Here is an 18,921-nt window from a genome sequence, read left to right as displayed (position 1 = left end):
GCAAGAGTACTGGAGTGGGTTGCTATTGCCTTCTCCGATAGAGGAGATGAAGTCACAGTAATTAAGTAGTATCCTCAAGCAAGTATGGTAAAGAGCAATGGTGAAAGAATGGTAAGCATAGTGGATTCCACAGCTACTGTCCACCTATTTTCCCTAGCTTATTGCTAATTCTTTTTTTTTTCTTTATTCTTCCCACTAACTATTGCCCATTCTTCAAAGCCAAGCTGCCATGACTCTTCATCAGCAAAGATGTCCTTGACCCCTCCAGCCCAGCCCATCTCTCCTCTTGGTTCCCACCTGATGTCTGCCCATCACTGACTTTCACTACACACTGCCTTGCTCTGATAGCTATGTTTGAGTTCTGCTTCTTCTCCACTATACTGTGGGCCATTTAAGGCAAGTGCTTTGGGTTAAGCCATCAGACCATGTGTAGTTATCACAGGCCAGGCACTGGGCTGAACATAACCCTGTTTCATTTGCAGCAGCCGCAGTCTTAGATGAATGCCATTATTATCTGCACTTCGTCGAGGAGGATCAGGGACTCGGGGGATTTGCTCAAGTTCGCATACATAAGTGTCTGCCCTGGATATAACTCTTAACTGGTATGCTGAGGTGATGGAGAGTAACTGGAAGGGGAGTTAGTATTTAGATGGGCAGGAAAAAACAAAGGAGAGGGCTCTTCTATTTGAGAAAACAGTATGGGGAGTGGGTGTAGAATGTGGGGAAATGATAGCCGGTAAACGGTCCGATGAATTAGGACCTGAGTGTGATTGGGTTTGCAGGCGGCTCAGTGGCCGAGAATCTGCCACCTAATGCTGGAGACGCAGGTCGGATCTCCGGGTCAGGAAGAGCCCCCGGAGCAGGAGACGGCAACCCGCTCCAGTGTTCTCACCTGGAGAATCCCACGGACAGAGGAGCCTGGCGGGCTGCAGTCCACGGGGTCACAGAGAGTTGGACACGACTGAGCGACTGAGCCCGCGCGTGACTGAAGGACCCTTCCGTGAAGCTCTAGGGAGGGTAGCCTTTTTCTCTCTTTTGCGAAGCTTTCAAGGTCATTTTGAGCAATAGGATAACTTTGGGTAGTTTGCAAGCGAAGACCAGAGCAGTGATTTTCATCCTGGCCTCCCTTTTCCAAGGGCATCTGAAAGTGGACTAAGCGGATTCGAGAAAGCTTAATTACACCTGTGTGTTTACCTAGCAGGAAGTGTCAGGGGCCAAGCCAGACGTTGTCTTTGTTTTTGTAGGAGTTACAACTCTCTATGGTAAGGCTCGTTCTCCCCTTTCCTAAAGCTCTATTCATCGCTGCTATACGCTTCCCCTAAGAGAGGAAAAGGAATGATTACTCAAAGGCTGTTTTGTTCTGAATTTAAGATAACCGTCCTTGGGACGTACTTAAAACGATTATTTGGTGCCTAAGAGCATCATTCAAGGAAAAGTTGCCCCAGTGCCAAAGGTCAGCGGTGGGCAGGATGGAAAGGAACAGACAGTTCTTTACGATGGAAACGACGACGGAAATTGAAACGAGTATCACAGCGTGAACCTTGGAGAACCTTGGAGATACTGCGTTTCCTGTCTTTTAATGACACTTGATATGAAGAAGGAGGAGAGAATAAAGACTGAAGTTTTAAGTGTTTTTTCCCTAAAAAAAGTGATATTTTATTTTTTATTTTCTTGGATTTTTATTGGAAGTTTTAGTTAATTCACAACTTTGAATTAGTTTCCAGTGTAAAACAAAGTGATTCAGTTATATATAGAGATTTAAATATATTTTTTTTCAGATTCTTTCCTATTATGGGTTATTGCAAGATACTGAATCAAATTCCTAGTGCTGTGAAGTAGGTCCTTGTTGCTTACCCATTTTATATATAGCAGTGTGTATCTGTTAATCCCAAACTCCTAATCTATTCCGCCCCTCCCTTAAGGAAAATGTTTAAGGCAGAGGGTATAAATGTAAAGCCAAGCCTTATGACTGAAGCTTACATAATATTAAAAAATGCATCGAGATTGAGAGGGAAAAACATAAACTCTTTTTTAGAGTCTGTATCAAGTATCAGACACATAAGCCAGATTTTTGTTTAAACTTTGAAGACACCATCCTGAAAGCAGGTTTGAAGTCTTTGAAAAAATTAATCTTTAAATTAGTTATCTTCCAGATCTCCTTTTTTTAAAAAATAAGATGAAGGCTTTATTTGGAAATTCTGTTTCAGTCAAATTAAGAGATTATCTTCTTGTCAGCTAGCTTAATATGTTGTCTAGAATTTAATACTTTTATCGTCATTAATTTTTCTCCTCAAATTCTTCCTGAAAATATTCTTTAAAACTTTCCTGACAGTCTTTTTAAATGAGAACCATTTTTATGTTTTTATCTACTCTGGCCAGACTCTCTGATACTCTTGTTATGAACCAAACAATCTATAGGAAAAGAAAAGAACACATAGTTATATGCTTCCTCAAGCCAGTGCCTTTGAGAATGTAAAAAGGAAGTAAACAGTCAAACCACAGAGAAAAAGTAATTTTCTTTCTTTTTTTTTTGCTTAATTAAATTTTAAGCATAATTGATAAATAAAAATCATTTACCAGGGATTCTGAATATTCTTTCTAAATTGACTAAATTTTAATGTGAGCTTCCTCTAAATTATAGAAACATTTCTTTTTGTTAAGGCCAAACCCCCAGAAATTCTGCTAGCTTTGTCTAACCTCTTAAAGACAGAGTGGCAAAAATCTACTCAAGTGAGAAATTCATGGATAGTTGTTTATGACCTATTATTAATTCAGTATAGAAACCCACATATTTTGGCTAAGATACTGAGTCCCTTAAATAAACTGTGGAGTCTGGAAAGTTTAAAACAGTAACAGTTTAGAAGTTTAAAATAATAATTTTAAAAACCAGTGTGATTTTTTTTTTCCAGCAAAAATACAAGCATCAGAAACCACACCCTGAAGATAAATATATTTGGGGACACACACATATGCTTTCCAAGCGGCACAGTGGTAAAGAATCTGCCTGCCCGTGCAGGAGACACAAGAGACACCAGTCCAATCCCTGGGTGGGATGATCCTCTGGAAAAGGAAACGGCAACCCACTGCAGTATTCTTACCTGGAAAATTTCATGGACAGAGGAGCCTGACAGGCTACAGTCCATGGGGTCACAGAGAGTCAGACATGACTGAGCTCACACGTATGCATGTATTCCACTTAAGTGTGTTTCTTTTTAAAACCTTTGGATAAAGTGGATGTAGAATGCTACTTTTAGAATGGAAAATGCGTTTACTGCTCTGTCTCTGCTCAGATTTACTTCCCATGTTTTCGGGATTCAGGCCCATGTTAACTTAGCAGGAAAAAGTTACTTGTGCCTGCTGAAATTCTCCTTACTTTACACAAAGTAGATGTTAGTAAGCTGGGGAAGAAGATTCATGTCTTTCCTGCTAATTCCATAGAGAACATGTATCTTTATTAATGTTAATGGTGGAGGCCTCTCATTATGTTATAGAATAATCTGCTTTAGCAAAGGTTTTTCTCCTTAAGAACTTCATAACATTTAAAGGTTAATATGTTAGGTAAAGAACAATATCTTAAGATAAGCGTTTTTATTACAGGACATGATGGGATGGTTTTTATTAAATTATGTGATGATTTGAATGGGGAGGAAGAAGTGCATCGCTTCTTTGCCCTCAACTTTAATGCCTTTAATCAAATAATGACCTTCTGGAAAATAGTTAATTTTCAGCATTTGGAAAGATCAATACCACTTTGCCACCAAAAAATGGCCCAGACGATGAAATTTGATGTATTTAAAGTATCATTTCACCCTTTTAACCTCGTAAATAATTGAAAATGCTTCCAGTGTTGCTTTGCTGCTCTTTTGTTTCTCACTGTTCAAAGTGTTAGGATTGTTCTCACACACACACAAAAAAGTTAGATGGTGGTGTGTGAAGGAAGGATGCAGGCTTCACACCCCCATCAGACCTGTGTGTCTCTGTGTCGGGGTGCGGAAGAAGTAGTATGTTTCAACACTATATTTGAGGCAGTGCGTATAAAACATAAAAAGTGTGAAAATGTCCCTTCTTGAACATTCAGGGAGTGGTTTAAAACGTCATTAGTCACTTTGCATCTTTTGTGATACCTTTAAGCCTTTATAGGGTAAAAGATTCAGTAGTTCTGACAATTAGAACTCACCCCTCCCTTACAGAACATTGATATGAAATTACCCTCCAGAGCAGACAGCTTTGTAAATTAAAAAAAAAAAAATTGCCCTCTATTAGCATGTTTGTGGGCAGATTAAAAACTGTCTTCATTAGCATAAGTAACACTTACAGATTCTTTTAAAAGTAGAAAATTATTTGCTGAATGATAAATTGCTAGCTCTGTAGTTAGTTGTTGTTGAAAATGTACTCATTCAAAATGCCTGGTGTAGTTTAGTCTACAATACTGAAATTTTTTTGTGTGAGAAGTACTATTTAATGGATTATGTACTTAATCCTATTCCTACTACTTGCTAAAATGTAATTCATGCTTTCCACTAAAATGTTTGTATCAAATACCTCCCTATTTAGATTGATTTCTTTTAATATCATATATTATTATACTATACGCCCCAGAGATCAGAACAAAATACTTCTGCAAATAACACATAAAAGATGAGGGTGAGGGGTAGGGAATAAATACAGACTATAAAATGTTTTCCTTTTTAGAACACAAATTACCTTTCTGTTTTTTTTTTTTTTATGTATTTTTCCTTCTTAGTTGCAGTGAGAATTATTTGTCATTTTCTTTCTCTTTTTATAGCTCTTAAGTTTAAAATGTATATGTACATGACAACAATATATACATATCCTTGTACTAAGTGATTTTTTTTTTTTTTTTTTTTTTGTGACTTTTTTTCCTTAGAGAACGTGAAAGTCTCTTTCCCCCTGGAAAACTAGTTGTGTTCCGTGCTCCTGACTGTCACAGACCCGGCCTTGCGAGGGGTCTCTTTTCATGTATGTGAGGCTCCCTAGGTACAATAAATTCATTTGTGAAAGGAGGTTGCTTTCCTGACTCGGTGAAAAATCATTGCGTACTCCTCACCCATTAAAATGGTAGAAGGGAATCGACTTGAATTAACTGTTCTAAAAAGAGCAGAATGGAAATCAGAGATTGAGTTTGGGTGGAAATCAGCAGCTGAGAGATGAAGGTGCCAGGATTTTTATTTCAGTGTGGTACAACAAGATTCTGTCGGTAAAGCACATCATTAGAATATTGAGTTCAGAACTGCTAATTTTTCCTTTAAAATGAGCATACAGTCATGTGTTTCATGGACCATGATAAATTGCCATTGTGTTGTCATTGAATTTGTTTTGCTTTTTTTCAGTAGTGGGTTGGCAGTCGTTCCGCATTTTCTCTTTTCCTTTTTTTTTTTTTTGCCCCTTTACCCTCCCCAAATCTTCCATGTCTTTCATAGATTCCCTAAACCAAAACCAGTCCAAAGAATGTTATTGATTTCATGCTGTCTGAGGTTTAGCATCTTCTGTACCAGTTTCTTGCTTACGGTGGCAAGACATTTACAGATGGTTCTTGGTTCCTATAAAGTACATAACAGTATTTCCTTTGTGGCAGATGGATTTAAGACTTTTAGTTCTCAATAAATGTAGGTTTACAATACATAACTTTACACGATTTGTGTTGTATATAACAGGTTTGAACATATTATCTCAGAATTCATCTGCATGGCATTTTCAGCTTGTTTAGGGTCCATGCCAGTTTTTTTAAGTAATAGGGGGAGTGCTGTGATTGATAGCAACAGCTCAAGGCGTGATTTTGAATAGAAACAAAGGGTTTAGAACAGAAGGTGTCAAATTAAACTTTGTCAGTTTGAAAAGTAGGAACATCCTGAAAGTTTGACTAATTTATTTACATGTGGCTACTGTTTATATTTTGCCCTCTTTATATGCAGTGTAATGTTGCTTGGCAAATTTACTACATTTAAAGTTTAGGTTGTTCCTTGTGCCATTTTAGTTTTCTGAGAATAGATTGGTCTCATTATTTTAAGGCTGTTAGTCTCCTGTCTTTTCTACTGTTCAGAACAGTTGTGATCTAATTTAATTGTCACAGCAGTTCCCTACCCCTCTTACAATATTTCAAGTCCCGGAGACCTGGCTTAAAACGTAATTATGTTCACATTTTGCAGCAAAGTGCTTGCGTTTTATTCACCATCTCTCCTCCACCCAGTAAATCTATACATGTATCATTTTAAAAGAACCAATATAGTACTTAGGGAAATCATTATTTTTATTTGCCACATGTTACCTATATTCTGACATATATTGTCTTCCCAAGTGTATTTGCTCAACAGTATCGTTTATGGAAAAGTGACCTCAGGACAGGTATTGGGGAATTAGAAAGCGTTTGGTGCTTCTCATCACTTCCTGCAAAACATAGACCAGATTACTGTCATCATCTTGATCGATAGGATTTGAGGGAGTCAGAATATTCCAAGGTATTTAAATGGAATCATAGTAAATTAATCTTCTTTTTGCCAGTGTAAATTGGGAATGAGCCAGCTGATTTCTCTGCTGACAAAGAACTAGCCTGTCAGAATGTCTGTTTTCCATTATTTGTTGAGAGCGACACATATCAAGAGAAAAGCACGCTGCCCCTCCCCCATCTTTGTTTTTTGGAATACCCTTGTAGAACTAACAGTTCCCAGCTGCACCGTTAAATATTTTTCTAAGAAGCATCTGATTTCAGTCTCTTAAAATCATCGTGTCTCTTGAAAGGCTAGCGGAGACATGCTTCAGATTTACAATTCATCACATTATTTTTAGATAAGGAATTAGAAGTATTATTTAAGGGCAAAGGTTAATAGCAAACTACTGGAAATGTTATGTTAGTCATGGGCAATTAATAAAAATAAGAATCTGTCTTATAAGTATAGAGACACAGAAGTGACAATATGAGCAAAATATTTGTTGAATAAGTCAAGGCTCTTTTTCTGAAATATTTGTGAAACCAGCATGAGTGTGATTGTTTGGGAATTAGCTATCATTATTAGCCATTTTAAAAGAACTAATGATTTTCCTTTCCAAAGAACATCTGTGATCCACATGTTTTTTTCCCCCCACATATATCCAAGTGCTAACCGATATCTGCATTACTTTAAAAAGTTTCTAAAAGGATTAAAAAAATTATTGGAGTGCTTCAGCTTTCTTCAAGAAGATTTTCTTACATGAATTGTTCTTAATTTAACTTTTAGCAATTTTTGGTTACAAGCATTTATTTCTTAAAAAAAAAAAAAGACTTATATGTTCAGTGTTTAGCACTTATTACAAGAGTATAATCCTAGCTAAGTAAAGAAAAAAAGAACATATTCTTGATGAACCTTCTAGCCATCTCTTGAAAGGTAAATAAAATTGTAGTGGTTTTCTGTATATAGGCATGGGGCCCTGTCAGTTGCCACAGCTAAAGAAGAGACGAGGAGGGGGCAGGGGTGTAATCTTAACCAGAGTTAATAGTCAAGCCTTCCTTCAGGAAGATAGATCTAAAACTTGCCTTGCATCAAAATATAGAAGTGAAGAATAAAGCAATAACTTTTGATGTAGGAAAGTATAAAATATTTCCATGGCTCAATCCAGACAGCAAATATTTGTCAGCAGGAGCTAAACAAACATTTCCAGGGCAGCCTATGCAAGTGGGTCTCAAATATTTCAAATACTCAAATTGTAGTTAATGTTGCATTCATAGATAAGAGCAAAAATGTGACCTATGGTCTGATTGTGGAAAGAAGCCTACAGCTGCCATGGTTAGAAGAGAAGCATGTTCAGTGGCGCCGTCGTCATGGTTCTTTTTTATTGAGCTAATAATCTTTCTGGTAAACCTTCAGTTTACCGCCTGTTCTGTTATCCTGGGATCATGCACGTGGCGGCATCAAGTGAGTGCACAGTTGCATGACTGTCCCTAGGAATGCACGTGGCTAAATGGTGTGTGGAGTGGAGAATCAGAGGCCCTGGCTTCAGTTAGGGTCAGTAGGGCTCATGGGGTTTAGCAGCTGTCACCCTTGGCTGGGTGGTCGGTGGGTCTCGGGAAGCTAGTGTATGAGTCTCCAGCTATTCTTTAAAATCTCTCAGGCTGTTTGGGGGCTTCTTCGGCTGTGTATTACAGTTAGCAGAGAATTTCTCCTGTGGCTCACATTGGAAAAGAAAGGAGAAGTCATGCCATGTTCTGACCTCACCCTAAGGTCAGAGGCCAACTCCCCTTGGCCAATTCTAAAAATCAGATACTAACCTGTCCTCTTTGCATTCCCATCCAGCTAGTTTCTAAGGAACCCCATTGTTTTAGGTCAGTTTCCCTAAAGCAGAGGCTAAGATAAGGAATCCGAGGCCCCTGATCCGGTGAGGGACCCGGCAGGAGATCAGGAGGATAAGAAAGCGGAGGCAAGTCCAGGAAGAACGTGGCCTCAGGAAAAGCCTGCATTCACAGCCCGGCGGCGAGCAGGCGGGAGGGGCACGTCTGGAGAGCCGAGGGTGGAGGGCGCGGTCCGTGGGCCGGTGGGCTGGAGGGCGGGCCGGCCCTGCCGGTCGGCCGCCGCCGGGGGAGAGGGACCATGAGGAGGCAGAGGAGCAGCCGGCGTCCCCGGTGAGCTGGCCTGCAGACGCTTCTCTAGAGCGCGGTTCGGAGCTGAGAGCAGGAGCAGGTGTAGGCGGCCCTCCCCTCCGCCTCCGCGCCCTGCTGCTCAGCACCCATGTGGCGGCCGAGACAAGAAGGTTTGAGATGGTGGTTAAAGAACGGGAGACAGTGCACACTCGTTGGAACACTCTTTTTCTTTTAGTTTTTATGGGAGCATAGTTGCCTTACGATGGTGTGTGAGTTCCTACTGTACAGAAAGTGAATCAGCTCTATGCATACATAATCCCCCCCACCCCACCCCTTTTTCTTGGATTTCCTTCCCATTTAGGTCTCACCACACAGCATCAAGTAGAGTTTCTGGTGCTACACAGTAGGTGCTCATTAGTCAGCCTACTTTATACATAGTATTCAGTTCACTTCAGTCGCTCAGGCGTGTCCAACTCTTTGCAACCCCATGGACTGCAGCACGCCAGGCCTCCCTGTCCATCACCAACTCCTGGAGTCCACCCAAACCCATGTCCATCGAGTCGGTGATGCCATCCAACCATCCCATCCTCTGTCATCCCCTTCTTCTCCTGCCCTCAATCTTGCCCAGCATCAGGGTCTCTTCCAATGAGTCAGCTCTTCACATCAGATGGCCAAAGTATTGGAGTTTCAGCTTCAACATCAGTCCTTCCAGTGAACACCCACGACTGATTTCTTTTAGGATGGACTGGTTGGATCTCCTTGCAGTCCAAGGGACTCTCAAGAGTCTTCTCCAACACCACAGTTCAAAAGCATCAATTCTTTGGAGCTCAGCTTTCTTTATAGTCCAACTCACACATCCATACATGACCACTGGAAAAACCATAGCCTTGACTAGATGGACCTTTGTTGACAAAGTAATGTCTCTGCTTTTTAATATGCTGTCTAGGTTGGTCATAACTTTCCTTCCAAGGAATAAATGTCTTTTTATTTCATGGCTGCAATCACCATCTGCAGTGATTTTGGAGCCCAGAAAAATAAAGTCAGCCACTGTTTCCACTTGTTTCCCCATCTATTTGCCATGAAGTGATGGGACTGGATGCCATGATCTTAGTTTTCTGAATGTTGAGCTTTAAGCCAGCTTTTTCAGTCTCCTCTTTCACTTTCATCAAGAGGTTCTTTAGTTCTTCACTTTCTGCCATAAGGGTGGTATCATCTGCATATCTGAGGTTATTGATATTTCTCCCAGCAATCTTGATTCCAGCTTGTGCTTCATCCAGCCCAGTGCCTATTACTTGTGTGTGTATATCAGTCCCACTGTCCCACGTTCGACCACTCAGTTCATGATTGAGGATCTCGGGATCAGAAACCGGGCCTTGGAGTGCAGCAGATACATTCAGGTTTTGGCTCTCAGTGGCCATCATCTCCCTTGGCCCAGGGATTCTATTAAACTGCTTACGTGATGAACCATGTGTGTGCACAGCTGCAGGCAGGACTCTGAGGTGTCTTTCTGGAAAGTTCTGTGTTGGAGAATTCTTCTAATACTCATTCTAACATAAAGCCTTACCTTGGATGACATTCTTGCTCACACAACTGCACACATCCTTTCTCTCCCTTTTCTACACATACACACATACATTGACACAAACAAAAATATTCACAGAATTGCCTTTTTAATGCAAAAATTATAAACTTAGGGAATCCTTTTGGGAAAATTATTCTAAAAAGCTATCCCAGCCCTTTGTAAATAGTATCTTCAGAATCTCATATGGCCATTCATAGGACCAGAAGCACAGTCAGCCTTTCTCCTTGGGCACATTCTGCAGTCTAGGGTAAATGGGTCTTGCCTTTGGAGTCTGAAAAATAGGGCCCTCCTTTAAGATGCAAATCTGAATTGTGTATTAAAAAACAGAACCTGCCTCCTCTTCAATAATCACACCTATTCTCTTTTAACAGGTTAAAAAAATTTTTAAGCATATTGGGAGTGTTTTGAGCTGAGAAAAAGTTAACTGCACAGGGTCCTTCCTTTTTACTTCCTAATGGGAACTGTCAGCTCCCCACCCGCCCCCTCTTGGACCTGAACTGACCTGCTAATGCCCTTGTCTCTAAGGGGTGGCTGTGTGAGCTGTTACGCTGGAAAGAAGACCCTTCTCCAGAAAACAGGACCCTGTGGGAGAACCTCTCCATGATCCGAAGGTTCCTCAGCCTCCCCCAGCCAGAACGCGATGCCATCTATGAACAGGAGAGCAACGCGGTGCATCACCACGGCGACCGGCCACCGCACATCATCCACGTGCCCGCAGAGCAGATTCAGGTTCGTGCACGTCGGCCGCTGCAGTAGAGCACGCGGTAAACAGACGCTTAAATGTGGCAGGGAAAGGGGCATTTCTCTTCTTTCCGCCAGTCTGAACATAGGCTTCTAAACAAGAGATGACAGTACCCTGCCATCTCGGTCAGGGGGCAAAGGAGGACCTGGGTTTTCCAACATGTGTGCTGTGTTCCTGTATGCTCCCCGCCCCCCCCACCCCTCCCCGGCCGGCAGGAACCCCCTTCCACTGTTGTTTGGCAAGCCAGTCTTCATTAGAACTATGTGAGAGCTTAATCTATTTTGTCATATTGAAAGTGACAGTCGATCAGTCGTGTCCAACCCTTTACGACCCCATAGACTATACAGTCCATGGAATTCTCCAGGCCGGAATACTGGAGTGGGTAGCCTGTCCCTTCTCCAGGGGATCTTCCCAACCCAGGGATCGAACCCAGGTCTCCTGCATTGCAGGCAGATTCTTTACCAGCTGAGCCACAGGGAAAGCCCAAGAATACTGGAGTGGGTAGACCTTCCCTCGGAGAAGGCAATGGCACCCCACTCTAGTACTCTTGCCTGGAAAATCCCATGGACTGAGGAGCCTGGTGGGCTACAGTCCATGCAGTCCCTAAGAGTCAGACACGACTGAGTGACTTCACTTTCACTTTCCACTTTCATGCATTGGAGAAGGAAATGGCAACCCACTCCAGCGTTCTTGCCTGGAGAATCCCAGGGACGGGGGAGCCTGGTGGGCTGCCGTCTATGGGGTCACACAGAGTCGGACACAACTGAAGCGACTTAGCAGCAGCAATAGCAGCCTTTCCCTTCTCCAGGGGATCTTCCCAACCCAGGGATCGAACCCAGGTCTCCTGCATTGCAGGTGGATTCTTTACCAGCTGAGCCACCAGGGAAGCCCAAGAATACTGGAGTGGGCAGCCTATCCCTTCTCCAGGGGATCTTCCTGACCCAGGAATCGAACCCAGGTCTCCCACATTGCAGCAAAATTTGAGTTTTTAGACACACCACCTATTTTTTAATGAACACCGATCCTGTCCCCGAGGAAAAGCATGACTGCTGTTTCCACAGAGGAAGTTTGTAGGATCACAATTGCATACGTTGGATTCTGTCCTAGAAAGAGGAGGGGACGGAAACCAAATTGGCATCTGGCTTCCGACTCCCCACCCCTGGCTTCACTTTAGGTCTGTCTGTCGCCGCAGGCTCAGTGAGCACTGGTTAGGGGTGAGTCACGTCTGTCTGTTTTTCCATTAGAGCCCCTCTCCTACCACCCTTAGGCAAGGAGAGTCTAGAGGCATTGGGCCCCGTGGCTGGTACTGCTCCACAGGTGAGCAGGCACAGGTTATCCAGCCAGAGGGGGACACACAGAAGATTGGTGCTGAGACCTGCTCCCTGGTCGGGATGCTCAGCCTTGGAAAGGCCACGCTAACAGTGGTGTTGGCCAAATACACTGCGCCCACAGGGTCAGCCTCAGACTCCCCTAAATTACTCCCTTCCAAAACCTGGGACCTGTCTCCATTCATCCACTGAGTGGATCCACTGAATTCATCCCCAGTTCATTTAGATGGGGACGGTCTGGGCCCAGCTAGTTGTTGACCTCAATTACTTAGGAAACCTGTTGGAATTGAACGTGAGCTGTACTAATTATTTCTGTTACATCCAAAGGGATGCTTTTAGTTTTCCCCTTTAAGGGAAAATGCCATTGCTTTCCCGAGTCTTAAAATTCTACACTCTCTTTGTTGAATCACCTGCATTATTTCTTGTTACTGCTGTGTGTGTCTGTGGGGGCATGGAGATGGGGGGAGTGGTGATACACACAACAAAAATAAGGTTATCCATCCACTAAGAAAAAGAATCCTTGAGTATATGTTAAAGATAAATTAAGAAAGAGAATCCCTTAGGATATCAAGCACTAAAATAATCATGAAAGCCTGAAAAATGTACTGTTTAGCAAAAACAAAAAAAGATAAGTAAAAAAAAAAAAGTACTTGTTTGAAAATGTAAATTGTTTTTAATAAAATTGCTTCTTAGGGGGATTAAGGAAATGCTTAGGGCACAATATAAACGTTCTAATATTTTAGGCTTCCTTAGGTTTATTTCCTTTGTTGATAAGAATCCTAGAGCTGGAGTGTGTGTGTCACACATTTGTTATGTGTAATTGTGTATGGAAAATTACAGCACATATACAAATTATGAAAAAGTGTCTATATACACTAAATTTAAATCCTGATTACATCTGAACTTAGTATAGACAGAACAATTTGCTAGCCGTTGTGGAGTGAATGAAACCTTTATTTTTTGGTAAGAAAAAATCTTGCAGTGTCAGCCCAGTGCAATTCAGTAAGAAATGTGTGTCTGTTAGATTGAAACTGTCTGGTAGGAAATTCACAAACGTGAGAATCTCAGAAACTCTCTGGTTTCACAAGAGCTAATGGCTTCCCTCATAGCTCAGCTGGTAAAGAATCCACCTACAATGCAGGAGACTCGGGTTCGTTCCCTCCGTAGGGACGATCCCCTGGAGAAGGGAAAGGCTGCCCACTCCAGTATTCTGGCCTGGAGAATTCCACGGACTGTATAGTCCATGGGATCGCAAAGAGTCGGACATGGCTGAGCGGCTTTCCCTTTGAATGCTGTAGAAGAGCAGAGGCTTCCCCGTTTTACTTGGAACGTAAGACCTTGTAAGCCAGGGCCACGTTTTAGCCATCTGCTGCAATGGGACGAAATATATTTCCTTCCCAGTGTGTCCACAGCTCACCTTCCTAAACTGCCTTTGGCACAGTTCACTTCTCCGTCTTCATTTAAAGTCCTCATTAATTACTGACATCACAATATGCTGTCCTCATGTCGGAGGCATATCCTCCTGGTGAATGTGGCTCACACTTTCAGAGTGCAGAGTTTCAGCCGTGTAAGTAAGCCAGCCTGACCTCTGACGACGAAGCCCAGGAGCCACCCTGACCCTCCCCGGTCCTCCCTAGCGATCGTTCTGACCTTCTTCCCGGTGCCGTGGGCCGTTCAGCTGGCCTGCGTTTGTGTCCGGCACCCGTCCCCACCTTCCGATCCCGGCAGGTCATGTGCTCGCTCCTTCCAGGCCCTTGTGTGCCGCGCGCGAGGCCGCATGCGCAGTGCCTAGGTGTTGCGCAGGAGCAGGGCATGCGCAATGACCAGGCGTTGCACAGGGACCGAGCATGCGCAGTGGCCAGGCACGTGCAGTGGCCAGGCGCGCGGGGCCGGGCACGTGCGGCGCCGCTGATCTTGTGCCGCTGTTTCCCCGCAGCCGCCGCAGGCGCCCCCGCAGCCACAGCCCGCACCGCCCCCCGCGCCGGCACAGGCGCCGCCGCCCCCAACCGGGCCCCGGCTTCCCGCGCGGCAGCCGCCCGCGGCCGCGCCGGCAGAGGCGGAGGATGAGAGCCGGCCGAAGGCGCGGCCGCGGACCAAGATCTCGGTGGAGGCGCTGGGCATCCTGCAGAGCTTCATGCAGGACGTGGGGCTGCACCCGGACGAGGAGGCCATCCAGACGCTGTCGGCGCAGCTGGACCTGCCGCAGCACACCGTCATCAAGTTCTTCCAGAACCAGCGCTACCACCTCAAGCACCACGGCCGGCTGAAGGACCACGCGGGCCTGGAGGTGGACGTGGCCGACTACAAAGACGACGAGCTGCTGCAGGACCCAGATGAGGGTGTTCCGGGCGCGGGCGCGAGCCCGAGCCCGCTCTTCGCGGTGAAGCTCGAGGACGAGCCGGCGGCCGACGGCAGCACGGACGCGAGCGCCGACGCCAGGGACTGAGCTGCAGGCCCCCATCAGCGCCCCCCGGCCGGGGGGTCCGCCCCGCGCGACACTCGCGCTCCGCTCCGCCGTTCAGCCGGGGAATCGTCAGAAACTTGCACAAACGGGAACGTCGAGAAAGGCTGATACTGACTGCACTAAACGTTTTCCTCTCTTTTACGAACTGCTTGGCAGCCCCAAGTGAAGCATCGGATTGTTTGGTATTAAAAATGGAAAATTTGTGTTCACGGAACACACCCGGGTGTGTGTACCCGTAAGCATGATAACCAGTGATTTTTTTTTTTTTAATTTTATAATTATTATTCTGGAGCCTCAAAACAAGCATTATAACTTCTGTGATTATCATTTCCTTCCTTTATTTCTGTAACACTTCACACTTATCTTTGGAAACTCGCCCCTTGTTTTAAAAAAGAAAAAGAGTTTGTTACTCTATTGTATGTTGCAAAAGAACTATAGACTGTGGAATGCAGTTTAAAGATGACATATGCCAACAAATGCCTTGTATTATATGGCACTGCCGTAATTCAAATTTGTTTTTATTTTGGAAATAAAAGTTCACTGTAATTTTTTTCATTCTCATTGTTACAAGATTTTTTTAAAAATGAAAAGAAAATGTGAAACACAATTTAGTCCTCATTATTTATTTGTAGATCCTGCAGCATCATGTTGTAATTAATTTTTGGAAGTTTCCGTTAAATGTAATATTGCTTCTCTTGTTACCATACTGGTTCTTTTCTATTTATAAATGTATTTTGATGGGCAGTAAAACAAAGTGTCTTAAAAGTTTTAAATAGATAAAATGTGCTTTACACAGTTGCCTATAAAAAGTGCTCTATGTTATCCAAGCAATTCATACTATAAGCTTCACTCTTATTGTTGTATGCAATTTTTACTATCATGCAAATAAGCTTAGGTTAATAAAACTAATAGATCACCTTAGAAAATTATGCAATTAATGTGAAAATAATTGATGTTTGCAACGTGTCTTCCTTTGGTTTACAATCAATTTTAAAGCTACATCTGTATAAAATTTCTGTATAAAGGTGTTATTTCTTTTTTATGAGTTTATGGCTATGAAAACAGCTATTTTGTTACAGCTGGCTGTTTTTATAAGTGTATCACAATTTTCTTTATGCAGAAATGTTCTGATTAGGAGTGGTTATTGACTGTAACTACACAATTAAAATTGTTTGTATGGTATGACATGGTAGGGTTTGTCTGCTTATGTGAAGTAACACAGAGTCCAAGATGGCCCTCTCAGTAAGATGCATGTTAAAACTTTCTTGACATTTTACAGATCTGAAAAAGAGCAATTTAAAAGTCACTTGAAACACTGTAAATTTAAATCCCAAACACATGCTCATTTTTTAAGTTAAACAGTGAAGACGATAATCTGTTTTTGGTTGACGTTTTACTTGATCAGGAGGATGGTCAAAAGACCCACTAACAAAGACATCAATTCAGGCTCCAGCAGATATGCACTTAGAATAGATTCATCTGCACTTACTTCACAATATGCCCGCCATGGCAACACTTTTTTAAAGCTGGTGTATATACATTTTTAAAGGCCATTAAAAGTAACATAAGTAGGGGGAAAAAATGGACCTTCTGTCCAAGAACTCCTTAGTAAGCGCTGTATTTTTTTTTTTTTTTGAGTTGTAAATGAAATACAAGTTAATAACTCTGAGCTCATTTGGTTGTGTATGTCATAACTACAAGAACTCCATGAAGAAGATAAGAATAACAAATCTGGAATTTAAACATGCACTTCAAAATTCTTGCAGCGTAAAGCTCAGTAAACTCCAGGATATGAAGTGAGGTGTGCTAATGTTCATGTAAAGAATAGGGCCAGTGTTGCAGTTTTTGGTTATTTTTGTTCACATTCACTATATTTTCCTGCTGCTTTTTTAAGATTTCCTACTTGTTAGGGGGTGTTTGGGTTCCTTTGGTTCTGAAATCACCCACTCTCTTCCTGCCTCTTTTCCCTGGACCCTGATGAGCTCATCAGAGGGCAACTGGACTCCTCTGATGCCAAACTTAAATGGGATCATAGAAAACTCCCAATTCGATTTTCAAAGTTACTGTCTACTTTTGAAGCACAGTTGAACTACTTCAGAGGCAGCTGGTTTGCTGTAAACTTAAAATTATGTCGAAAAAGTTATTACGACTTTGTATTAAATGAGAAAACACCTTTAAACATTCTAGCTTATTACTAGGGTTCAGAAAGTCATTTTAGCAAAATAATTTTGAATTCAAATGGAAACAAGATTTCATATATTTTTAAAAAATAGGGTAAATAAATATGCTATGAAATTTAAAGGAAAACAACCTATCTTCTCTGACTTTAAAGGGAAAAGCTAGAGTGGAGGGTAGTGTTTTTTTTGTTTTTTTGTGTTTTTTTTTAACATGAGCACAACACTTAATATAAGGAGTCAAAGATGTAATACCTTTTTAAGGGGAATTTGGGTTGCAAATAAGATTTTTTTCTTTCCCACTAACCTCTTAACTTCTTTGAAAATACATTTTCAGTAAATTGAAGAGTGTGTATAAGAAATCAACATGACAATAAAATTATCAGACTTTTTAACTAATGCAGCAGCATCTTGCTAATATATTTTAAACCAAAAAAAAAAAAAAGCACATATCAATATACAACGTTGGTCATGATGGAGTGAGCAAAATTGTTCTTCGGGAAGATGGTACATTTTGCAAGAGGTTTGAGGAAACTTCCAGGTTGCTTCCCGGGTGTCATTTATCCCTCCCACCAGTCCCAGTGTTGCCAGAGGCTGTGGTAGAATTCCTTGCACAAGCTTCCTTGTGTCCAAGTATTTCAGAAGCTTTTAAAAGCTGGGCATGGCTTGGCACTCTGTGCTGGTAAGGCCTTAGCAGAGTCAGATAGTTTACGGGTAATATTCAACCTTGTGCATTTGAGTCTGTCGTGGATCCCTTCCCTCAGCACTTTGCCACTAATTTGTATTACACTCTGTGGCCATATCATACTTGCACATTATGCAAAAAATAATGTTGATAGTATCTCCTTGGCACATAATATGCAGAGTTGACACATAACCCTTGAAAACCAAGGTAACTAACGTGTGTGCCGTAGTTGTGTGACCCTTGGTTACAAAGCCTGTACATATTATATATAAAATGCATATCAATTAACATTTAGTCCTAAGGAATTCTGAGCTAAAAGAAGAAAAGTTTATTTCTTCATTAGTGAAATCTATATCTAACTGTGCTTATCTAAAATATGTAGCTTAAGTAGAAAACATTTTCAAATGGTTCAAGATGAAAATGACAATCTCATACATTTCATTATTCAGTTCTGCCCTATTCCATATTGTTATTTTTGGCTGATATAAGGTCCTTGATTTTCACGATATTATCAATAAATAAGGTATTCTGAACTGCTTGGTGATACTTTCAAAAAGAGCAATTAACATGCGTATGCCCTGTCATATAGCCAACAGAAATTGGACTGCTGTGTTAAAGCAAGCCAGAAATTTGCATGAGAATGTGGAAGCCAATGGAAGTTCAAGAATATAAATACTATCTAAAACATTAGGAGATAAAGATACTATGGTTCACCGTAAAGTTAATTTTTTTTTCTTCTACTTTTTAAGGGAATGTATTCACTATTCTTCTGAGGCTATCAATTTAATGTAAATACTAAATACTTGCATGTCTTTGAACAAAGACTAAACTACAGTCTGGTACCATGCACATTTTGATCAAATACAAAGAAGCCTTATTTAAGAAATGTATATGACCAGAATACTATTACCTGTTTAACAATTCCACATGTCAAATAAAAATAGTTTGGAATTCATGTTTAAAAGATGAACATTTTTAAGCCTTCCTTGCTTTACCCTCCTTAGGGTATCGTATTAGGATTAGGATCATCTGTATTTCCAAATTAACTTATCAAAATAATTCTACAAAAATTCCATTTTATCAAAATAATTCTACAAGAATTCCATTTTGATTCCTTGCTCTATATCAAGGTTGTGCATTAAGTCACCTTCCTGTGTCAGCTATTTCAACTAATATCCCTGTTGTGATCAGAAGCTGGTGACTGGGGCCCTGTTCTCTCTGATACTAGCTGATGAGGTGGTTGGTGAGGAAAAACAGAGCAGCCCATTATTTTTGTTGCCTTGAGAAGTAACGGCAGAGAAACTCTAAAGTAACATATTTTGCACTGCGTTATATGTTGCATATTATTTCTTTATTCTTTGTTGCATTTTCTTTTAC

At 41.7% G+C, this 18,921-nt stretch overlaps 1 protein-coding gene across 5 annotated transcripts in view; it reads left to right on the top strand.

The window, feature by feature from the left end:
• SATB1 (SATB homeobox 1) overlaps positions 1-17,262 on the top strand; it is an 83,226-nt gene extending 65,964 nt beyond the window's left edge. For 4 of the 5 annotated variants that reach the window (XM_043474811.1, XM_043474812.1, XM_043474810.1 and 1 more), the window contains 2 exons: positions 10,677-10,880; positions 14,158-17,262. In XM_043474811.1, the coding sequence (XP_043330746.1) occupies positions 10,677-10,880; positions 14,158-14,667 (714 nt within the window). In that variant the 3' untranslated portion in view covers positions 14,668-17,262. Of the gene's footprint in view, positions 1-10,676; positions 10,881-12,137; positions 12,225-14,157 lie in introns of all 5 variants that reach the window. The other variant, XM_043474813.1, reaches the window with a different exon arrangement.
• Positions 17,263-18,921: the final 1,659 nt, after the last annotated feature.

This window comes from Cervus canadensis, chromosome 7 (genome assembly GCF_019320065.1).
Source record: "Cervus canadensis isolate Bull #8, Minnesota chromosome 7, ASM1932006v1, whole genome shotgun sequence".
NCBI classification, from domain to species: domain Eukaryota; kingdom Metazoa; phylum Chordata; class Mammalia; order Artiodactyla; family Cervidae; genus Cervus; species Cervus canadensis.
This window is presented reverse-complemented; position numbering and strand designations above follow the sequence as displayed.